The 24,797-nt window shown below is 47.4% G+C and overlaps 1 protein-coding gene across 1 annotated transcript in view; it reads right to left on the bottom strand.

Annotated features, from left to right (window-relative positions):
• Positions 1-332: 332 nt before the first annotated feature.
• The window catches only part of LOC144128880 (lysosomal alpha-glucosidase-like), a 33,259-nt gene continuing 8,794 nt past the window's right edge, over positions 333-24,797 (bottom strand). Inside the window, exons 5-20 of the mRNA XM_077662653.1 lie at positions 22,896-23,061; positions 20,562-20,658; positions 19,207-19,445; positions 18,488-18,619; positions 16,868-16,978; positions 16,675-16,791; positions 15,063-15,271; positions 13,949-14,082; positions 9,803-9,954; positions 7,759-7,907; positions 6,845-6,929; positions 6,159-6,346; positions 4,252-4,340; positions 3,411-3,460; positions 1,259-1,408; positions 333-439 (exon numbers count right to left, since the gene is read on the bottom strand). Coding sequence (XP_077518779.1) covers positions 374-439; positions 1,259-1,408; positions 3,411-3,460; positions 4,252-4,340; positions 6,159-6,346; positions 6,845-6,929; positions 7,759-7,907; positions 9,803-9,954; positions 13,949-14,082; positions 15,063-15,271; positions 16,675-16,791; positions 16,868-16,978; positions 18,488-18,619; positions 19,207-19,445; positions 20,562-20,658; positions 22,896-23,061 — 2,134 coding nt within the window. The 3' untranslated portion in view covers positions 333-373. The remainder of the gene's footprint in view (positions 440-1,258; positions 1,409-3,410; positions 3,461-4,251; positions 4,341-6,158; positions 6,347-6,844; positions 6,930-7,758; positions 7,908-9,802; positions 9,955-13,948; positions 14,083-15,062; positions 15,272-16,674; positions 16,792-16,867; positions 16,979-18,487; positions 18,620-19,206; positions 19,446-20,561; positions 20,659-22,895; positions 23,062-24,797) is intronic.

A 24,797-nucleotide genomic window follows, 5' to 3' on the forward strand; every position in this document is an offset into this window, starting at 1 on the left:
TCCTTTTTATTTTTCCTGGCAACTACAGAAGAAGTAACGATAAGCTATAACTCCATCGACAGTTATGATCAGTGTAAAGAATTCGCACCGAATAGAAATTATATAGTGGGATTGTTGCTTCCTTTGTGATTCGACTTGGGAAGCGTTCTTTTCACAAAAGAGTCTACGTCCCGCGTTATACATGATATAGTTGGCGATCATAATGATGATTAAGATTTCCGCTGCGACGTGCTGATATGAGAGTCTTGCAAAGCGCGCACCTTGTACTTACGTGCCCGCGGAAGATGACACGTGAGCGACATCAGTAAAAAAACGGGAATAAGAGTTTTGGCCAGCCTTCTCTATATTTTATTTGTTCAACGTGCAAAGCACCTCAAGGTGCCCAGGAAATGACGAATGGGTCAGCCAGTGGCTCCCAGATTCCGAAAATGGTCAGCACCTGCGAGTGACGAACAAACGTTAGACGCGTTTAGGCGCACCTGACGTCAAGCAGCTGCTGCAGGCGAAACAGATAAAAAACACATAAGCAGTTTTTGTCGATCACTGCCGTCAGAGAGCCCAAAGAGTGAATAACGTGGAAAAAAGAATAAAACTAATACTGGCAGCGGCTGCAGCTTACTATAGAAAACACAGTTATCGCTACTTGAGAGCGACTGGATTGAGTGACAAATTGTGACAGCGTTGTGCGTGTGTGTGTGTGTTATGCCTTTTTCCCCTTCTCTCTTCCTCCTTTTAGTCCCCTAATTCCTGTTCCTCAGTGCAGGGTAGCCAACCGGAACACCTTTCTGGTTAACATCCCTGCCTTTCCCTCCTCCTCTTTATCTACAGTTATCGCATGAAATTTCAGAACTGAAGATTGTTCGCATCATCCAGAGACGGTAATGCATTTCGAAAATTGAAATACCGCTTCGTTTCCGAATAAAATACTCTGCACCCGGCATAAATCCGTCCCAGCGTGTAAAATTCGACCATAACTATAATGCGCGAACGTTTATGGAATGTGGCCGGGTTTTACGAGCTGCTCGCTCTTAATCATAGCTATAATCAAATCTGATTGGTGAGCATGTGAAGTAGGGTAAATTGATTCGGCGCATTCCCATTGATATTTAAAAAATAATTATAAAAAAATTCCAACTTACAAGTTGCACAACAGCGGAATACACAGCCACGTATGTACCAATCAAAACATAAAGGTAAGGCGTATGATTTGTGGATTTTGAAGTCGGCTGGCATAGACACACACTTCGACTTCACGCACCTGAGTTTCGTTGCTGTGGCGGAACTCTAAGCTCCTGCTCTTCAGCGACACCCCGCTGGGTTTGTGGCGCACACCGAAGACGGCCACGCTGTTCAAGCGCAGGTCGTCACTGAAGCCGCGGTGGGTCACGCTCACGACGAGTTGGTTGCTCTGCAAGTTAAAGGCACGCGAGGCATCATTAGCACTCAGGGTGCTTAGGCTTATCCACGGCTCTTTTTGGCCACGATGCCCTAGCTGCATTAAAATCAAGACGTCCTCATCGTCACTGTCGCTTAGCTCGTAGGGGTTGCGCTTAGATGTTAAAGTCATATCAATCCCAAAATTTGTATCGGTGCGGGGGGTAGCGCTCAATGTTTATGTGAAAGGATTTCGACAGTTTGCTGTAGTACGGCAGCAAAAATTTTATGCGAAGCATACTAGCCGCACAACCGAGCTCTTCCTTGCTGCGCCGCGCGCGGCCGCGTAGCTACCACTTGACCTATATCGGCGCACCACGTGATATGACGTCACAACAGCTGTGAAAGCTGGGGCTCAACTCGTGCGCTCGCTTGCGGACGCGCAGCCTCCGCCGGCGGCCTAACTCCCGCTCCTACCGCTAGGAGATACTGACGTCACGCAATTGTATAAAAAGCGACGCACTCGTTGAGTCAGTTGAGCAGCGAGATGTCGGCCAGGGAGAGGGCGGCTCGCCAGACCGCAAAGCGCAAGTTACAAAGAGCCACGGAAACGGGAGAAGAACGAGAGGTACGGCTTGCCAAGCGACGTATGCTTCGCATCCTAGGCTTAACCATAAGCTAAGCCAGGCCATTTTTTGCCTCAACTTTCCTGCCGCGCTTACGCCATTGGCGCTGCTTTCCTTGAAAAAGTGGCCTCGCGCCATTACACAACACATCTTGCGAGCTGCGCATTAAAGTAAACTGGAAGAAAAGCGATAACAAAAAAAATTCAGCGAGGCACTTCGTTGCCCTAAAGTGCACTGAGGCGAAAGCCTTTAGCACGGTGTTGCTGCTTGTATCGCTGACATGTGGTAAAGATGTTGATTAAAGACTACATAATTGTTCGCTTCACGACACTTTCGCTGACGTTCATTTGCGCGCGCAAGCTTGGTTGCTGGAGACACAGGAGAGCGTTTAGGTGGATTCCTTCCAGATCGGCGTTGAGGAGGCGTCTGTCAGATTTCCTGGGGAACGCTCATCTCGAACGATGGAGGCGCCGCTCAATGACGTCACACGCATGCGCAGTAGGCTGAAGCGCAGGTGCATTGTCTGCTGGCGCCTAGCGCATGCGCAGTGCATTATCGTATACTGAGTTCCCAGTTACGACATACTACACCAACCACTAGTAATACTAAATACCTAATTACTAATTTACTAAATTTCCATTCATAAATTAACCAATTACCGTTAAATTAATTACTAATTGATTAATTAATGTTCCACTTTGAGGACACTTGTCTGCTTACGTGGAGGAATGCGAAAGAATGTGTTTGGAGGAAAGGACGCAGTAGTTCTCAGATGGACACCACACCCACGTTTGATTGACAGCTATAGTGTTATTCTTTTCTGCAACATCCCTGCTGGCGAGTCATTAACCTATAAAGGCTTTCGCTTTAACAGGAAGGACAAGGTGTGAACTTAATGAACCTAGTGTACGCCACGAAGCAAATATTTGCACGCTATACTGGCATCATGTGATGGTGAACAGACTTTCTGGCATATTCTCGCCCGGCAAGGCCTCAGTGAGGTCCCGTTTAGCCGCCGCGGTGGCTCAGTGGTTATGGCGCTCGACTGCTGACCCGAAAGACGCGGGTTAGATTCCGGCCGCGGCGGTCACTTTTTTATGGAGGCGAAATTCTAGAGGCCCGTGTCCTGTCCGATGTCAGTGCATGTAAAAGAACCCCAGGTAGTCGAAACTTCCGGAGCCCTTCACTACGGAGTCCCTCATAGCCTGAGTTGCTTTGGGACGTTAAGTACTTATGAACCAAACCCGATCCCGTTTAACCATGTCTGTAGCTTCGTAGGTATCCTGATGTAGTTAACTGGTTATGATCCATCGCTATGGATCGTAACGCATACCCACTAGCCCGAACCATCACCTTGTTAAGGTAGTTAACTGGTACAGCGCAACCAATAAGTGAGTGAACCAGACTTACGTCGATGAGCATGAACGAGTAAGTATTGTACTGTCCCCGCTGCACAGTGTCTGTAAGAGAAAAAAATTGTTTGATTTAATAATCTGTTCACGAACGTCAACAGTTCTCATCGCGCGATTTTATGTGCCCAGTTTCGCTGCGCGGAGTAACGTGACTCGGCTCAGTAAGCGGCATTCCTAAACTTTGCGCTGTCGAAGAATCGAATCTCAAACGTTCTTTAACTCCTTCGAGATACACTACGCATTAGTCTCTGTAATATTTTCTAACAGTGCTTCTATGTTCTGCGCGCCAGTCGGTGTCATTATAGCACAAATTTCGACTCGGAAGACACGATCGCTTTATTCCCTTTTGGAGCATCTAATCAAGTATGATTTGCTGCCTCTGTTTCCCAACGCTTTGATGACCAGATCAGGCGTCAACACGGTTGTCTTTGGCAAGGGAGTGCGTAACAAACAGGCAAATATGGTTTGATTCCCGCATGGGTAAACTTGTCCACAACCCATTTTTGTGATGATAGTTTGAAGATGCAAACGGAAAAGCTGATGAAGTGGGCAGCTGAACAGAGTACATTCATATCAAAATCTAACACCCCAATGCACATAAAATAAGCGCCGAATGCGTGTCGTTTTCTATGTTTCGTCAAAACTAACGATGGTGCGAAGATATTTTCTTACAAAGTTGACTTTTCCATGCTTCTTTATGCCTACGCACAACATAAGTGCGGAACAAGTGCGGAACAAGTGCGGAACAAGTGCGGAACGCACTTGTGTCAGTGCAGCACATAGCAGTCGTTCTGGCAGCCCCATCGCCTGCAATCCATGGTATATACCCCATTACGTACCAATAGAGTCTCCATCGTCCCAAAAGAGCTCGCCTTGAGCCGTTCCTTTGTCGTCCGGCGCTACGACGAGTAGCAGTGGATTCCTTCGGCTAGCACAGAGGGAGATTAAAAACAAAAAGACATAAGGGTGGGGGAAGGGAGGTGGAGAGGGAAAGCTGAGAAGCAAAAAAATGTTTGGCAGTTTGCATGGCGTTGGAACAGAAGCTTTTTCCGGCATAGTAATGCCAACGTTGGCAGACGTCGAAAAACAGGCGAATCATCTCAACTAGCTAAGTGATTAACTGAATTCTAATAGTTAACCTTTTAACTATTACCAATAGGCCCCTGATTGCAAACACAGATTTGTAGCCGGCCGTTAATAATAGCCATACCAGTTTTTAGAATTTCGAAAACGCCATTACTCTCGCCGCTGTGGCACTACAAAATCTGGCTACATCGTGCTAAAATACATGCAGTTTCGAAAAGTATGCAGGCAAAGCAACCCCTCCAGTGGTCCTAACTAGTCGAAATAGCCAAATTTCGTTGTGCCACAGAGGCGAGAGTAATGGCGTTTTCGAAATTCAAAAAACTGATACGGCTATTACTAACCGCCGGCTACAAATCTCTAATTGCAATCAGATGCCTATTGGTAATAGTTAAAAGTGAACTATAAGAATTAGTTAATCACTTAGCTAGTTAAGATGATTCGCCTGTTTTTTTGACGTCCGCCAGCACTCATATTATTATGCCGCAAATTGCTTCCTCATGTTACCTGAAAAACCTTATTTTTAAATATTAGTGATCACCATCTCTGAAACACGTGGTATCTAAAACACATTGAAGTCCTACCCGCCGTGGTGGCTTACTGGCTTTAGCATCCGGCTGCTGGTCCCGAGATCGCACGATTGAACTCTGCCGTGGTTTTCAATGGAGGCGCAATGCAAAAACTCCCGTGCGCTGTGGGATGTCAGAGCCAGTCGCATAACTCCGGTTGGTCCAAATTAATCCGGAGCTCTCCACTACGTCTTCCCTCATAGCCCTGTGCCACTTCGGGATGTTAAACCCCACATTTAAATTGCCACTACTTGCCACAATGCCGCCCATGGCCACAAGGATGCCGGTGGACACGTGTTCCAAACATCGTAGAGCTGTAGAGTCGAGAGTAAACAAAAAAAAAAAGATTAGCACAGTGACGTCATCGGAACGGTGAAACTCACACCGCACGGCTGGCGCGGTGTCGGGCTTTGCGAACACGCCTGGCACTTTTGTTACCGGCGTGTTCGTAACCGCAGCGCCGAGTGATGCTATCCGCCGCTCCGGGTGGCACGTCACCAGTGCTAATCTTTTTTCTCGCGACTGTACTGTACAACAGACGACACAAGGCAACAATTTGCCCCCATTTCTCTAATCTCATACATGTCGCCATTGAGTGACGAGTGGAAGTAATTAAATATGTCAAGATCCCTTACTGCACTTACATTCTATTGCACGAATAATCGCGCTTCAGCTATATACAAACGTAAATCATCGAGCAAATGTATGCACGATATGTGGAACACTGGGATAGCTGGAGACCTTATGAAAGCTCTCCTAAACTTCTTTTTTTGTCCGTCTCTGAAGGTGGAGCATGATCCCTTTTATTTAAGAAATTGCAGATGTTTACGCTCTGCTTACGCTGCGCAACTCAGCGAAAGCTGTCATCCGGCTGCTGCATGTGTGCGGGTAATACCCAAGAGCTACCGCAATGTCTAAGACACACGGGGTTTGCGAAAACCTGGGCTATCAAGAAGATTGCAGTCAGGTGATCGGTCACACGACCGCGATCCCTGACCATCACGTGACCGGATGTTGACAGTCTACGCCGTGAATTCTCCTGAGAGGGCTCCTACAACAGCTTTCGCTGCAACAACTGCGCGCAGCGCTCTCACCTGATTTCGGTTGTCTGGCCGGGAACTTGACATGGAATTATTGAGCCCCCTCTGACGAGCACCCGGATGTCGCGCTGGGGCGCCGCAAGGAGACCGTAGCTTCCTTTCGGTTCCCTGTAGACGCTTCCGTCCGCGTTCATGTCGTACCACACTCCCCGAGGAATGTAGGCCCGCACACTCGTCTCGTTCTGATAACCGCAGAGAAAAGACACTTGTGTAAATAATGGGCCCAAGGATAAGGCATGGTTACGGCCGAATTACAGGGACGCCGGAAAAAGGGGGGCCAGAGCACCCCTCCCTCGATCTCTGCCGAATCAAGGCGCCGTTAAAAAGCTTTACGCTTTAACCTGAAACTTATTCAACATCCTTTATAAAGTATGTTTTCTTCCCACTAGTGCTTTTTTTTGCCCACTTTACACGCAGTTCATCTTTGCGGTGTATCCGAAATTGATAATAATATAAAGCTTCCTGCCACGAAATATCATTCCACCCTAAAGCCCTTTCAACAGCTGGAACACAATTTCACTGAGGACACCATGCAGCAACTTACACTGGGCAACTACAGCAGCGCAATAAAGCATCAAACTGCACGCTAAAACAAACCGCATATGAAGACGGTATACCATCTGCCCTTGGGGCTCAACACCTGGACACGGCCCCGTTACTATTGACATTAAGCTACATACCTCGTATAGGACAGGGTTGAAGAGAAGACTTGATCCCCATAGGAACTGCTGGTCGATGTCGTACGTGTTGGGATCGTCAGGAAACCTGCGCAACCGGAAAGCTCTGTTTTGCACGCTCATATCACCGCACTACACGGCTAAAAAAGAAGCACTGTGATACTACCCAATACTGACTATTTGCCTGTACGCAAAATGAGATATCTTGCTGTCATTCCTTCGGATATTGCCCAGTTATCACAATGTACTCGCTTATGTATAAGCATGAAGCGGTGAGCTACATTAGACTAATTATTCGAGAGGCATTTCGAAGCCACCAGTGTACAGTAAATGACTATTGCTATAAACAGCCCGGTTGCCACATTGAAGTTCTTACAGCCTTGAGAATCCTGTTTAGATGAGGAGTTCGAATGCGCCGCATGGTGGTTTGAAATTTTTTCGCCTCACAATCCATCTCTTCTCAGTTCTGCTTTGGCAAACCTTGATTTTCGCCCCTATCCTGCATCTTGAAGTTTTCGAGTCTTCACCGAAATAAAGTATCGGGTGACCTGCCGCGTACACGTTTGTGTTTTATGAGAAAACTATGTCAATCGTATGAGAAATGAGTGTTATTTTCTTGGTTCAGTCATACATAAAATCTCTAATTGGACCTCAAATCAAAGTCTGTGACCGTAGCTGAAGTCGTTATTCCACACGAAGAGGTCTATTTCAGCAACACGCGTGTAGTCGCCACAAAAAAAAAGCTGCAAATATAACAGCAAGCCCGAGCAACACGTCCTGGGCCTTGTTGACTGGCTGGCCTTCTAAAAAGCACAACTTGAACATTTATTTCCAGCCCTCTATCTATTGAACAAGGTTACGGACTAAATCATATTCCCAGTTTATCTGATCAAAAAATCACCGCATCGAATACCCACTCCATAAATAATGGCCTGGCCACCGTATCTCCGTAGACGTGACTTCTGTAGAACAGCGTGTACAGGTACGGCAGGAGGGTGTAGCGCGCCTCGAGCGCATTCTTCGCTACTGCGACCACTGCGGGGCCCATGCTGTAAGGATCTTGGTCCTATTAGAAATTGCAAAAAAAAAAAAAGGAAATGAGACAGTGCCAGTGGAATAGGCTTTTAGCTAATCGGAAATAAAAACAATGGTGTGAGCCTGAGCGGGGAATTCACTTTGTCCCCCCTCGTGCATCTGTACGCACTCATTAGAGCAAAAATGAAACACTGTAGTTCTCCAAACTACGCGCAAGGTCCAGCAGAACTGAACAGCGTCATTAATGACAGCAGCAAGTTTGAACTAAACTTGGTTGATTGCCCGGCGTGATAGTAATCTTATCACGTTAAAACATTGTGCGCCTTCTTTACAGAGCTTTACGATCACAAATATATTTAGAGGTTTTCACTGAGCTGTAAATGTATGTAATCAAGAGCCGCGGTTGCTTTCATGGCGCGAACTTGGTCTCAGATCTTGCGTGCGGAAAGAGCACTACTAAATCTATGGCATATGCGAACTATAGAAGAGATTTACTGTCCATAATACTCGCCTTTTTGGAATGTTATTTTATAAACAGCACGTACGAAGGTACACGGAAAGTTTTGTACCCAGAAATTTTGGACAAGCGCATTTCCTAAACGAAAAATTGGTTATGAACACAATTTTTTTCCCATATCGTAAGATTGCGCCATTATATTCAATACATTCCGCAGGATCCTCCTAGGCACGCCTGTAGTTTTCTGCTATTTGTTGTCATAAACGCCCCCATTAGTTTTCTTTGGCAGAAGCGCGGGACAAAATTTAAAAGCAAGACTTCGCTATGTATCGGAGGGTTCGGCCATTTCCATGTCCAAGAAACCTGGACTTGGCAGTGATGTATACGACCCGTTTACTTTCAAGAACAACTTTTAGACTATGTCCAAGTCTACGTCAAAGCTCGATGTTTCCCACCGTGCGCTGAGTGCACTCTATGGTGGGACCCAAGATCACACGGCGATGCATAGGTGTATGAATAGATGGCATGAGTATCCCACTCGAAACAGTGGGTGGTACAGGGTCGTCTTTTCTCAATGTCACCTTCACGCGGAAATTCCCTCTTACGTAGGCTTATCAGCTTGTCGCTCTGAAATCACGAAAACCGCCAGTTTTCCTTTCTTTCATTTTTTTTGCCACTGTGGGCGCTCAAAATAGCCCTACTAACAAAGTCACCAGTCCAATTTACGGTTCGTAATAGCCTGATCGTTCATTCACGATGCTGATTCCAGCCCCTGCTTTTTTTCATCATGTCACGCAAACCGAAAACGCAACAGCATTTTTTGTTTCTTTTAACCGTGTAACGCCGAGATAAAAAAGCCGGAAAAAATTATTACCTGCTTTCATTTCAGCGTTACTGGTCGGCAAATTGCATAAATGTAAAAAAAAAAGCCTGATAGACTTACGACCCATCATGTCATTTCTGTCCAGTTATAATTAGGAACTCATAATAAATTCCAGAAACCTAATATCAACAAAACTTCGCGCACATACTCAGGATTATATAACCAATAAATGGCATAATTGAAAACTATTGCATCTAGAGTCAATGCAGCAGTGCGCCTGTGGCAATTTTACTTAAGAATAATCTTCCAGTAGACACCCTGCCTATTCGGCCGGGGGCACTTGAGTTTGTTGAGATACATATATTGAGGAATGCAATCTGTACAATGATGTCAAGATTGGATCTTCTTTTGGGAGCATGAACGAAGGGCATTCATGTTTTTACTCTGTGCAATTGGTCATAAGCGTGCGTTACAGCCTTAACCTTTGGATCATCTCCGTCTACAGACCGGAATGGAATTCAGTCTCCCTTCCATGGAAGAATCAAAATGCAAACAGAAAACCGACATGGGTGTTGCAGGCAGGTAAAACGAGCTATCAAAAAGAAAAAAAAAACAAAACATTCAATGAACAACATATCGCACGTACCACGCTGCCCATCATGTTGTGGCTCCGAGAGAAGGGGTAGAAGGCGCCCAGCTCGAACCAGCGGGCGCACAGCTCTTCCGTCGTGTTTTGAAAGAAGCCGCACACGTCGGTTCCGGTGAGCGGAATGCCCAGCAAACTGAAACTCAGCATGCCTGAGGGAGGAGAGAAAGGCAAATCGACACGAGCGGGTGGCGGCGATGTCGATGGTAACCAGGAAGCGACGGAAAAATGGGCATCACTTCAGAATGTCCTGCATACTATGTAGTCAGCAAGCAAAAGATGCAGACGTTAGTCTGAACGCTCGCTGTAAGCAAACTCCAGCACATAAACGTAAAGACGACGCGGGCGGCTTTAAAAGCAGCTGCATGACACTCCGTGTCTTCTCGCAGAACAATGCCATCTGCGTTGTTTTAGAGAGAAAGCTCATCATGGGAACTTTCTGCAAAGGAGCCACGCTTGAGCCCCGTCACGTGTTTTCGGCTCCACCACGGGATGGCGCTACTGGAGAACGCATCTTTGTTGTTTTGAAGCCAGGACGGGAGTTTAGCGGACTAAGTCGTATAGAGTCAGGTACCAGGGGATAGATACGTTGTGCGGTGCTTGTGGAGATGAGGAGGAAACGGCTGAACACTTCTTTCCACCTACGGTGGAAAGCAGCGGGGCTGATTTATCCAAGGCATTGGGGTTTAAGGACAGTGAAGGGAAAGTAGATTTTAAGCGGGTAGAAGTAACCAAGCGAAGGTTATCTGATTGGTGGCTAAAATCAAGAGAAGAGTAATGTTTCACAAGTCATGGCTAGGTGGCTTGAACCACTGCCCGATTTAAATGGTTCAGCCTTATCCATCCATCCATCCGTCCGTCCGTCCGTCCGTCCGTCCGTCCGTCCGTCCGTCCATCCATCCATCCATCCATCCATCCATCCATCCATCCATCCATCCATCCATCCATCCATCCATCCATTCTTAAAACGTGTCCAAGAGTACGCGTGATAACGCAGATATTGCATGGCAGATGGAGTCAATAGAGAGAGTGAGGAGGAGGAGGAGGAGGAGGAGGAGGAGGAGGAGGAGGAGGAGGAGGAGGAGGAAGTGCGCATAGACGATGGCCTATGGCGCGGTAGCGAAAGAGTTAATGTGTTAGCTTGGCGCCACGTTTGCATTGTGAAGAATGTAGTGGAGGAGGAGACGTGGTGTGAGCTCAGTATGCGCTAGCGCACTCTATACTAATATGCGGGCACGCAGATCATACTTCATATTGAAATTACAACTTTCAATGGAATGCGCGAACGAGTTTATGTAGATGCGTTTACAGGCGGTGGTGTATGCTGCATGTACCAAACGGTGTGCATATGACAAAGTAATGACGTCACGATGCGGATGCAATAAGCGGTATGAGGGATCGTTAACACCAGGGGGCGCTGCGCGCCAGCTATCGCTCAGTTTAGCCATTTATGCAGAATACCGTAAACGTTGCGTAATGTTTGTATTTTTGTTGAAAATTATGGTTATAGCCCAGCGCAATATCGCTCCTGCCCCTAACGCCTGATGGGCGAAGGCGCTGGTGGGTACAAAAACCACAGTTGCAAAGCAGAAAAAAATTGAACGGAGGAAAGAATAGGAAAAGTGTGATCAGTGGATAAAAAGTGCAGTTAAATTTCTCGCTCAGAAAAAAAAGGTACCATATCCAAATTAGCTCTTAAGTAACCATAGATATTTCAAAATTGAGCATGGCAGCGTGCTCGCATTGCTCATTAAACCATAAAAAGGGTTGCAGACGTCACTACGGGTAAGGCCTAGAACCTGGGCCCTAAGGAAAAGTTTGAGTTGATGGAAACAGCTCAAATCGTGTTGACAGAACGAAGAGAATTTGGCATGGAGAACGACAACAACCAGCTAAACGTTTTCTGTGTAGATTCGCGTTCACTCCGGCAGTGACAAAGTTGTAACTATGCCCGACCGAACTTATATATGCAGAAAATCGATGGGAACACGCAATACCACACTCACGCGACAGAGCCTTTATATCTAGTCGCCAGAGTCGGAGCAAAGGTTTTTCAAAAAAAATCAGAGATCCTGAAAATCTCAGGAAGGCTTTATTGATAGTGTAGGCTTATGTCGCGGGCAAAAGGGAAAAAGAACATCGACACATGTCAAGACTAAAACCGGACTACAATGTCGCGCCATCACGTGCCACAGCCCGGCACCGTCTCTACTCTCCTCTCTACGTGCGGCCAGGCTTTGGAGAGCTTTTGGCGCAGCCAAAGGAGGGCGCTAGCTTCAATCTCCCAAGTCTTGCAATAGGGACATCGGCAGTATGGAGACACATAGTTCAGCAAACGACTCCGCTATTCCAGCGAACTGTGCAACGCTACAGCCAGGAGCGCCCACATTAAACAAAAAGGCCTCGAGAGACGAAGAGAGGAATGCGCTCAATCCAGACGAATAATTGGACGGAGCAAGACAAGCGCTCCCGAATAGGGAGTAATTTACAGCATTCGAGAGTAATTTTCAAGGACGACTGGCTCCGGCGCAGCAAGAAATATAGGGGCAGGTTCAAGGAGGACCGTTGAATAGATGGCGAGCAAATTCCTAAGCCTGCGTTTCTTTCACACAAGGAAGCCGCAGTTCCAATTAGTGCTCGTGTTTGGAGACACACTGCAGAGCCTTCCCAACGGGGGCTTATTGGTTTGGGTGCTAATGCGACCGTCGAACCATCGACTGCAAGGGAGCGCTCTGCCGATTGAATTGGTAGCCCGTCAGCGCTAGCGAAGGACATATAGGAAGACTTATAGCCCTGCGTGCCAGAGGGTTGGTGCTGTTCCAGGAAGAAAAACCAGGAGTACCTACTGCTCTCAACGCTGCACACGCGGATGGCAGATTAAAATGAACAAAAATAAAAAGATATGCATGAAAAAACCCACTGCGTTGCGAGCAATATAGGCATGTCGAAAGCCAATGAGCATATTTCGACCCCTTAGAAAGACTGCGCCGAGGAAACACATGAACACGCACTACCATAAAAACAATGGCAAGCAGAAAATGGGTGCCGAATGCAGCCATTTTATGCACTATTCGACATTCAGTGACTTATTTTTCTGCAAAAATGCGCAAGTACTTATTATTAACGACCTTTGGTCAAAAACTCTAGATGATACATATATATTCAAGGAGTACTTGCCTTTCATTAAAGTGCTATGCTAATCACTCGCGACATCAGGAGCACCTTGCACCGCGATTAGTTCCTGAGCAGCCTCGGGACATTGTGAAGCTAACCGGAGCTCTTTGTGACTCGGAGCCGGTCAGCATACGACGCTGGCCCAGAATGATGGTTTATGGTTTAGCGGGTTTAGCGTCCTAAAGCGACTCGGGCTATGAGGGACGCCATAGTGAAGGGCTTCCGAAATTTCGACCACCTGGGGTTCTTTAATGTTCACTGACATCGCATAGTACAGGGGCCTCTAGAATTCCGCCTCCATCGAAATTCAACCGCCGCGGCCGGGATCGAACCCGCATCTTTCGGGTCAGCAGTCAAGCGCCATAACCACTGAGACTGAGCCACCGCGGCAGGTGCGAAATGAAGAAGCTACTGTAGGGCAAAAAAATTAAATCAACGAATTACGCGGAGTTTACTTTCTTTCATCTCTCTGTAAGACATGTTCTGAGGGCCGCGTCTGGCAACAATAATCCTCAGATGGAAAAGAAATGATAAGAGAGGTTTTCACATGCGAATCATCCAAAAAAATCATTCGGTAGGGCTTGAACTCACTCCAGTTGTAGCCAACACAGTGCTATGCGCGTGTGTTTTAATTCCTCCAAGATTAACTAATCACGCGCACAACCTGGACACATTTCTTATTGTGTAAATAGTTTGCGTATATTACCTCTCCCTCTATCCTCTCTTCCTGTCCCTTTCATTTCATTTCTCCATTCTGCCTGCTATCCTTTATTTCCGCTGCCCCAGCTCAGGTGCTTCAGTATCGATGGCAGATGCCGGGGCTAGCAAAAATCTTTTCCTTCCTTTTTACTATTATTTTAATAAAAAACCACTACCACCACCACCACTAGGGCTTGAACTCCAAGGAGCTGTTGGTTCAGTAAGCGTGCTGTTTCTTCAGCCGTTTGCAATAAGGATAAGCGGAATTCTCACTGGGAACGCTGAACCTGAGATGCTCCCAGCTGGAGTCGGTATCGCCGGACCAATGTCCCGACCACGCCCCCTGACCGGGGCTTGTCGAGCGGGATATGATGAAGGGCCGCTTTCCACGGACGTCCACCAGGGCTCTTGAAGAGACATTACAAAAAACACCTGTCAGAAAGGTACTCATAAAGCCGTCGGAACACGTTCAATACAAGTACTGCCTTTATTCTTTTTGGTGACAGATAACGAGTTAGCCGAAATGAACAGGTCTTGATCCCAATAATTGTGCTTGGAGTGATACCTTTGTATAGCTTAAGCAACCGAGCCAAGGCTAGAGGTAAAAACTGCGATAATATGCTACTAAGGAAAGTTTTTTTTTTCAAATAAGTGCGCTCTTGAAGCAGTTCGTGAGCACCCTAGCAGAGTTTCACGCACTTACTTTACGACTGTTCATGCACAAATACTAATCTTCCAAATCTTTTCTGTCCTTGCTTTTTTTCCATCTTTGGCATTGGATGTGGTGCCGACGCTCTGTCGTTAGTAGAGGCCAGTTTTCACAGCAGGTAGCAGAAATATAAAAGGGTCGAAGGAAAATCAATCGCTGTACTGCTGCATCCCGGGTCTGCCCAGCTTTTCATAGAGTTAGGGAATGTCAAGAAAACGTAGATTTGGACAGCAATATCCGACATATGAGCGCTCGGAGGCAACCCTTCATAGCCACAGTCCCGTCGACCAGGAATCGCTGGTTGAGAGGGGCCGGATTATGATGGCGACCAATGAGGTTCTCCTACTGAACCCACCCAGTATTAATACTCTTAATAAATGTTTTACTCCTCCTCCTGCACAGCATTTGTCTCTGGTCACCGCCACTGCTGTGGTTATAATCCAGGGTTTGACGGAATGCCGTCTGGCCAGATAGGGGAATAGTAGAATTAATCTTGGGTCACTGAGCCAAGTCGACTTGGTCAGTGACCCAAGATTCATTTACTGCTATGGCGGCCTGAAAAGTGATATTCAGACTGACGACGCATAGGCAGTTACTTCGGAACCAACGCGCCATACTGTGAAGCATCGTCGTTATTTCGGAGTCCAGCACGATGGTTGATAGAAAGCCCTTGCGCACCTGTAGGTGAGGATGGCCTCGAGGTGCGCATAAATGTTGTGGATGTCGTAGTGGCTGGACAGGTGGTGCCGGTCGCTCATGCACAGCGTCTTGTTGGACAGCGCTTCATCGCCCGGCACATACGGGGGAGGGTTGGCATCCTCTTCCACGGGGCAGCCTTCACTGCCATCCCCGCGGAAGTTGGCGAAGTTGGCTGGTTCGTTCATGTCCTGCGAGGCGGGAAGGCGACGCTGTTAGGCAGCGGCAAACGCCAGGCTCGACATCAGCGTGTCACGTGACGCTAGGAAACAGCAGCGATCGGATAATTTTCGCACAAGCGCAACTTGCAGTGGTGCGGCTCGTCTTCGATATATCACATGAACGGCGAAATCGGAGTTCGATATACTGCGTGACTTGCCTATACTTTTACACAATCTTTCCAAGGGGATAATCGGTGTGTCCAATATAGCCAATAATTAGAAATATCCGGGTTTTATTCATCCGAGCTCGACTGTATTGCCAAACCGGTCATACGCAGGATGAGCTGTAAGAATAGAGGTTTCGGTTCAGGCGGTATGTTGCCTATCGATAGTTCTGCAGAGTGCCGCGATAGGCCAGCGCTGTTCCGCAGCTGACCAGAAAAATTTACCGCATCGAGACAACACACCAGACCACAGTAGCATTTCTTAGCTCTCGCAAGAAGACGTGTAGGTATAACAGCGTGAGCCTAAATGCAGGGACATGCGAGGGGAACGGTGGTGCACTCTCGTATGCTGGCACCGATTTATCGTTTAGAAGAGATGGAATGCGAACACTTTAAAACCTACTCCGAAATGTAGCGCGGCTGGGGTAGTTGCACGCTGATAATTTAATCACAGCTTGCACGTTGCAGAAGTGATGGATCAGTTCACCTAAACTTTTACTGTGAGGAACAGTTCTGGTCGAGCAAGCCCGCAGCCACTTCATCCGCTCCTTATTTTTCAGCAACTAATAATTAGGTTAGTATTTACTCATTTGTGCTAATTAAGAACATCCTAAGTTCATTATTAATCAACCTTCAATCAAATACAAATACCCTGAAATTGTGAATTTATTCTTTACAAACTTTGAGTACCTGGCGCAAAGTGTTCGCAGTATCCTCATGATCAGTTTAACTACGTCCACTGCGGGACAGAGGCCTGCGGAACAAAGGCCTGTGGGACTAAGGTTCCAATTAATCGTATGGACCTTTTCACGACCCTCCGGAAAACCGGTTTTCGGAGATGTGGGGAGAACACGGGGTAGCTTAACCCTTAACTCTTTCCTTTAATACGAGCACAGCCCAGTCCCCAATATGGCGGCGCCCGTGAACCCCTTTTTTAAAAAGTTTATACTGCGCCAGCTGCAAGCACCTTTTTTTTCCCTTGTTTGTACTTGGCACGAAATTTCGCTTTTCATGCGTGGCTGTTTTGCTCTCCAAATTTGTGACGCAGAAGTATGCGCTGCAAGAAAAATAAGTGTATTGGAGTAGCTGACTGCTTGTCATAGCAGCCCGCCTCTACTAATTAAGTATCGCTATTTTTTTTCGCTTCCTTGTGTCATTCGTCCGTTTTCTCACTGTTTGATTCGTTCCTTAAACATACGACGTACTCACAATCCACGCGCCGTCGAAGGGAATGACTTCGTGAAAGCGACGGAACTGCTCTCTCCAGTAGTCGCCCGCCGCGGGGTGCGAGAAATCCGGAAACACGCTGATGTTGTCGTTCCACACCTGTGGAACATGAAAAAAAAGCAAAAAGAATGTCGTCAGTGGCACAGGAGCAGATCTCGGAGCGTGTTCGACTTGCCTTTCCCTGCTTTACGCCGCCGGTGGCGTTCTTGACGAAAATGTCCATTTCGACTCCGTCGTCGTAGGGCGGGTACGTTCCAGGCTCCTCAGAACCGCTCACTGCTGGATCCTGTCACACCGCGAGGGCCATCAGTCAAGAATGCAAGGCACGACACTACAAGCAAGCTCAAGCTCGTTTCCGTCGCTCTCGTTACTATTGTATACGCTTTTAGGAAGAGCGCGAAATCATTCTGAGCACCCTTTCGGGTAGCTCGTTTGTAGGAAGCGCTGAGAATCTTTGTCCCCCTGTGGTTCAAGAACAGTCCGTCAGGAGCGCTACGGCTCAGCTGTTCGTTAATTCTGCGGAAAGTTAACCCTCTAAGGTGGTGGGCGGGGTGGTGTTAATGTACAGGTGGGATTATTCTTACAGTGGCCTGTAGCCAATTGCTCCGCCTGAGTCACTGATTGCAATGATTGTCTCCACAATTGTTTTATCCATAAGGCTAGTGTCTTCTGAAAACTTCAAGAGTGTTTTTGACACAGATCGCTGCTCGATTCGGCAGCCCTCATGTAACACTATGCGACAGATGTCGTGCAATGAAATGTTCATTGTAAGCATTAATCTCCCACTAGATCAGAGGTACCATACAAAAATTTCGCAAAGCGTTGTACAGTGCAAGTGTGAGCAAATTTCTCGTCAGGCGAGAAGCACCTGTACTGTACAGAATGATACAGTTAATGAACCTATCTGTTCCCATTTAGAATCTAGCTTAAATTTTACTTGATTATAGTTTTTTTTTTTACTTGAGATTTTCTGATGCAGTCCATTTTGGCTCTCGCCTGCCTCCTCATTTAAACTCTATAAGCGACGGGTATTTCAGAAGCCAGTTTAGGAATTCAGCACAAGCAGATACACGACACAGAACGGACACAGTGAAGGGCTCTAGGGCCCTGTGTCTTTTATTCGCTGTGCTTAAGCTCAGTCCCCACCGACCCCTGTGCTCTCCAACCTGCCCAGCTGGCACTTTTGCAGCGAGTAATGGTCTTCCCTACTACGTCTATCCATGTCGCCGCGGTTACTACTCATGACCTATCTTATGACGAGCACTACATGGCAGATGATGAGCAAGCTTGTCAGATAGTGAACTTGGCTCTTTTCTGTCTCTCCCGAATGTTCCCAACCATGAAACGCAGCGACCGCCTCATTTTGCAGAATGCGAAACTCCGCATATATTCCAGGACATTACAGCTCTGAACACGCGCATCCCTACACGCAGAACAGCTAGCTAATAATGCTTATTCGTAATAGCAGGCGTGTAGGAAATAGCCAGTAACGATGTTCAAAGTGCCGGACACGCCCGAACCGCTCCTATGCTACAACGACATTCTGAACTATGCCTATAATGAATCATTCCCAGAAATTCAAGGCAGCGCTCAGCCAGTACCGCTAAGCCTAGCAGCCTATAGTGCTTCATTCGAAACCACTCGGTCATGCTCTATCTTCGTTACGTCAAGGATGTGCCAACACGCTGTTTTTGAATGTTCAAAGCCATGCGACTCGTGGTGGCAGCCAAGGGAACTAGAAGCGCTTGTTTCGAATTCCTGGTAATGAGTCTGTATGGATGCAGCTCGCACTCACAAAGATGAGCATGTAGCGGCGGCCTCCGGCGTGGACCTCGCTCACAAACTCCGGCAGTCCGGCAAACGTGTCCTTGTCGTACGTGAATCCGTTGTTACGCTCCATGGAATCGATGTCGTTCCACTGAGCATCCTGCAGTACACCGAGACAATGAGCAACTTTACGCGGCAAAGCTCACAGCGGCACATTTTGCAAAAAAAAAAAATAAAACTGTATTACTGGGGAAAAAGATGCAGATGGTAATAATCGTTTTCGCAGCTTATCAACAATAAAAGTCACAAACGATCGATGCCATTCATGCGGAAGAGTACGCGTTATAGCATTAGTGTTGCCCCCTGATGGTGGCGAGTGGAGTGATCCAGTCCATCAGTCACAATGTGACATGCCTAACCCCCTCTCCACTCACCAGATCCCAACCCAGCAATCACACCACGCCACACCGTACCCTCTCGCCACTCTCTCTACCCCCGACTCTTTTGGACGGTAGCGGTTTCCCTCTTACCACCGCCGTCTCCCACTGACTCGCTCTCTCTCCCTATCTTCACTTTACTCCTACCTGCTTCATCTCTCATTCCCTCCGTCTCTCGCTTTTTCTCCTCTCCACTCTGCCTCCTCTCCTCCGAGGCTTCACACGCCGGAGGCCAACGGCGGACATTTTTCTGCTGAGGGTGTTCTAAAGCTAACGCATTAAAAAGCATAAATAGTCGGTGGTAACTTACAAAAGGAATTCCGGCCCGTATATTGTTCTCCATGACTTGGCGCGTATTGTTGAGGCTTCCGTAGCCGTAACGGCAGAGGTGGAAACCGAGACTCCAGTAGGGTGGCATGGCGGGAAAGCCTACCACCCTCTGATACTGCTGCACCACTTGAGCCGGCAAGGGACCCACGAAGACGAACAGGTCCAGGATGCCACCCAGGGCGCGGAAGGTGGCAGCGGGCGTCGGCTGCAGCAGTACTTCTGCATGGAACACGAGGGAAGCGCATGTGTCCTTAAGTCACCATAGACTTCGCAACATACATTGATTTCCTTCGTCCTCTTTCCAGAGCAGACTAGCAGGTCAGGTGACCACAGTTGAACCTTACACCGTCTCCTCCTGGATTTTGATGCAGATGTGCGTTCTTGGCATCCACCTCGTACTTTCTGCGTTCGCATTCAGATTCTGAGCTGCGCCTCATTGGTTCGCGCCTGCTAAAGACCCCCATGCCAGCGTGACTTTCCAATTTTTATTTCGAATAATACTCCCACGCCTGGCAGCAGTAAGCCTCAAACGTGTGAAAATACTGCTTTCCGCAAAGATGCTTTGCTGTTGCATGATTGAGCTCCTCAACGAGATGGCTGCACCCTCCACAGTTGCTCAGTGGTTGAGGGAAGGCAGGGTATACAGGTGACAGGGGGCTGCCTGGCTTTTACTACAGCCGTCGACGTCGCGTCTGCGCAGGCGGCTGCGGCACTCGTCTTCCATTTCTCTCACCTGTGGATTCTTTCACTTTCATTCGCACGCTGCAGTGATAGTGGCAGTGATAGGCGGTTTGAGGTCAGTGTACAAGACGGTGGACATTCCATTTTTTTCTTTACACACACAAAACGCGGCTACCGAGCCTAAAGAGGCGGTTCTAATCAAGGCAGCGGCGGGCGCGAACAGATCAGCTTCGCTGGTTACTACATGAAAGGGCCGCGGCGGTCGAATTTCGATGGAGCGGAAATTCTAGAGGCCCGTGTGCTGTGCGATGTCAGTGCACGTTAAAGAACCCCAGGTGGTCGAAATTTCCGGAGCCCTTCACTACGGCGTCCCTCATAGCCTGAGCCGTAAACCAAGCATGAAAGCACTATGTTATCGCCACAGTCGATCCGCCCCATGTTAAACTGCAACACACTCTCGCGTTGTGCATTGCACATCACCGTCTTCATCAACTTCATGATTGAAGAAATACAGGCTGCACCAACCTCTGATGCACTTTGATCATATGCTGTTATAGCAAGGCGAGCTAATGATTCCAGTTTTTTAGCACCTTGTGATAAAAACGCTCCGCAATGTCCCAGACACGCGTTACAGCTATTCAGCGAGTTTCTTACCGATATAGTTGGTGTTGTGAAGAAAAACACCATGGCTCTGGCCTCCGCGTTCGACAACCAAGTAGAAAGGATGTGAACCGTACAAGTTCTTGCCGACCTGCGTCGAGAACAGAAGCGCCCCTATGTAGTAGCAGCCTTGTGCGCTGAGCGCCCAAAATGAACTGCAAGGCATGAAGCTTAACAAACGCACACAACAAATACTGAATACATTTTTTAAGAGAATAGCCATAATCGCTAGTACGAAAATGCGAAATTTACGCCAATAACCTACTATCCACAACATAGAGATTACGTCACCGAGACCCCCAGCGTCATCAAACTGGTGCAGTTAACATTTTCCCTTCCGAATGTGCCTCAGAAATTTAAACATCGTCTCCATCTCCACCGTGCTTCAGAAATCAGAGGCGCGAATGCCCCCCGCCCCCCCCCCCCCCCCCCCCTCCCCGGTTAAGCTACACTCAATCTCTGCCTCGTGCGCTCAGTAAGATCATACTCCACAGGGGCGAAAGCCTTTCAGCCGGATGCTCTCCATGCCGGTGCATGCTTCCAGGGCATTATCTGTCCAGTAAAGAGGAGCTGCATCAGCACAGCTGCTTTTGCACACAATCAGTTGGCGACAGGCGGCGTCCGTGCTCTAGCCAGACAACGTAGCGGACGCAGAGATAGCTACGGCGCCGACAAATGAAGATTTAATCAAGAGTACAAAGGTCTACACAGGAACCGGCGCTATCACCGCGACAGCTTAGTCGGCGGTCGCCGCACGTTCTCTCGGTGTTTCCCATCACTCTCAGGAAGGGCTTTGTTGCTAATCATATGCAAGTTACTCGAATACCATCATACTTGGCGCGAATTCGTCGCAGCATGACCTGCATTTTGGGTGTTTATTGGACAAGAGTCTGAAATTGTCTTGTTTTACAGTAAAGCTCGAGTATACTTTTCATTTGTTTGTTCTAAATAATTATGCTGGAGCCCTTTCTCGAGATCAAGCAGGGGTGGTTACAATATTGATGCAAAATGCAAAACAAAATGCAGCAGAGCCACTCAGAAAATAAAAGGTCTGCAAGACCAGTACTTGAAGTAATTGGATGCACGCAGTCAAAACAACGCGCAAATAAACAAGACAATGAAACAAGTGCAACTCTCATACCATTCTCTGAAATTTCTTTATTAAATATAGACCTAGAGTTAAACCCACCTGGCTGGAATTAATTAGGGATAAAAAAGGTTAAGCGAGCAACACTTGTTTTACATATATATATATATATATATATATATATATATATATATATATATATATATATATATATATATATATATATATATATATATATATATATATATATATATATATATATATATATATATATATATATATATATATATATATATATATATATATATATATTTTTATACGAATAATTACACAAGTATACAAGGCTCTCATAGAAATGAGCGCTTTCCCATTTGGGAAGCTATGTGTACGTCATGCGTTTAAGAAATTCTTTTCGGTGCTTTTTTTTTTGACGTTCTGAAGCGAATCAGCCTACGAGGGACGCCGTAGTGGAGGGCTCTGGATAATTTGGACTACATGGCTTCTGTTTTGTTCGCTTTGTCGCAAAGCCGTAGAGGGACGTACCACTGGCTTTTCAGGACGAATCAAGACCAAACCATCACGCAAAAGTTGTAAAGGCGGAATGTCAGACGCATGAAGTGCTGCCGGCGAAGCATCGCACTCAATCTGCCGTCCGGTAGCCTTTATCATAACCACCAAACCATCAGTAACAGAAGTACTCAGTAACGAAACCCTCTGTTCCAAGCGTTTTCATTTCCACTAAGCAAGATACACAGCTAACACAAAGCAGATCAGCCGCCGCAGTGGCTCAGTGGTTATGGTGCTGGGCTGCTGACCCGAAAGACACTCGTTCGATCCCGGCCATGGCGGTCAAATTTCGATGGAGGCGAAATTCTAGAGGCCTGTGTACTGTGCGACGTCAATGCACGTTAAAGAACCCCAGGTGGTCGAAATTTCCGGAGCCATTCACTACGGCGTCCCTCATAGCGTTATTTGCTTTGGGACGTTAAACCCCCAAAAACCAAACAAAGCAGATCATCACAATGCAACAACTGTGGCTGTCAGACCAGCTTCATGCCGGAGCGTAGTTTCCGTGTCCTGACTGAGGGATCACTTGTGCCAGTGATTTCCCCAGCAGCACAGCTAATCGACCCAATATTGGAATTGCATTGGCAAATGTCGGTTCTGCAAAGGACCAAAGTAAAACCATCAATTTCCAATACTTGGCCGATAATCTGTGCTGCTTGGGTTCCTGCACTCACCGTGACCGCCCTGTCCTTGTTGAAGAGCAGCTGACTAGTCCAGTTGAGGCTCCTGCGCAGGGGACCCCAGTGCTGGCCCAGGCCATACAGCACGTCTGAAGGTAGTAGCGTCGACAGCTGCAGGAATCGGTCCGTGAACACCAGCCGTGAGAGATCCGTGTCGAAACTGCACCCAAACGAGTCATATAACGGTGGGTAAAAGGAAGCACTGTACACTTCACACCGTAAAGCACTGATCCGTTTGTTTTCTGCTCAATTTACTTGGAACTCTTAGCTTCTAGATAGCAGCATGAACGCTTTATAAAACACTGCGGTGCAAGTTGATGATAAACTGTTGCTAGATGAGGTGAAAAAACTTTATTTCCTCCAGAATAATACCCGTGCCCCTCCGGGTCCGCGCGCAGGCGCCCGGGTAGGGGCAGCGTAGCAGATGGAAGAGTAGCAACGATATAGTCGCACAGCTTCTGCTGCCAGGCGGGTAGCGTAGCGTTGTATACTAAGGTCAGCGCTTCTGAGTATGGTCTCCCATTCTGCATTATTATTATTAATTCTGTCATGCCGTGGGACATTGCGGCATCTCCATATTATGTGTTCGAGTGTAGTGGTATGCCCTCAGAATCGCAGACCTCCGCATCCTCCCTCGTGTCACCTCCTGTCCAGCTCCTCCAGAGCGGGGATGCGAAGTTGCTAGCCTGGAGTCTTCTCCAGTCATAGACATCAGCCGAGCTAAGGGATTTATCCGGAGGAGGATAGATCATTTCACTCCTTCGGATTGTCTGCGATGCATTAAAGGTATTGGTTTACACTTTCGTGCTGAATTCGTCTGAGGTCTCCACGGCTCCCCGGGGTAAAGAGGAATACTTTACGGAAGCCAAGAGTCACCAAAACCATGGAGTAATTTAGTAATAGTAATTTAGTAATTCAGCGCTTTCTTATTTCAGCCCAGCACACAGACAAACATGACTGGACGTGCGCTGTCTGTGTGCTCTTCTGGAATAAGTAGCGCTGAATTACGGTTCTAGAAACCAACACGGTCGGACAGACAGCAAAGAAGCAACTAGACAACCTGAGGTTAAGCCAGGCTTCAATGTGACAGCACTGTCTGCGAAGAATATTTCCAAACCTACAAATTTGTGTAGCTATACAGAGGGTTTTGCGGAACTGATACCGGTGTACATAGAATCTTCAAGGTCTACAGAATCCAACTTTATCGAAAAAAAGTCGTACTTGACTTACTCCATGAACACTGTCACCGAAAGTCAACAATGGGTTCAATTTACTTTGTAAATTGAAAATTGAAAATTGTTTTTTTTTGGGGGGGAAAGTAAATGGCTCAGTATGTGCCTCGTATCTCGACGGACACCTGAACCGCGTCACAAGGGAATGGATAAAGGAGGGAGTGAAAGAAGAAAGGGAGAAAGAGGCGCCCTAGTGGAATGCTCCGGAATAATTTCGACCACCTGGGGATCTTTAACGTGCATTTACATCGCACAGCACACGGGCGCCTTTTCGCGTTTCGCCTCCAACGAAACGCTGCCGCCGCGGTCGGTGTCGAACCCGGGTACTCCGGATCAGTAGCCTACCGCCCTAGCCACCGAGCCATCGCGGCAGGTAAAATTTACTCTCCACTAAACCTCTCTTTGTTTATTAATAACAAGCGGGCTATATCTCGCGACCAGTGCTTCATTTCGCTGACCAACTACTGGCTTCCAGTTTAATGGCGCACCTAAATTTATTCTGCTTTTCAGAACTCCTCCCCCCCCCCCCCCCGCGCGCGCTTCGCCTGGCGCCAACACAATCGCAGAGCTGAGTGTTACTGTTACGCTTCGAGGCAATATTTGTGCACCTATAGCCAGCCTGTAGTTCACAGGAATCGCTGCAGTTGTCCTATAATGCAAGCCT

Source organism: Amblyomma americanum, chromosome 4 (assembly GCF_052857255.1).
Source record: "Amblyomma americanum isolate KBUSLIRL-KWMA chromosome 4, ASM5285725v1, whole genome shotgun sequence".
NCBI lineage: Eukaryota > Metazoa > Arthropoda > Arachnida > Ixodida > Ixodidae > Amblyomma > Amblyomma americanum.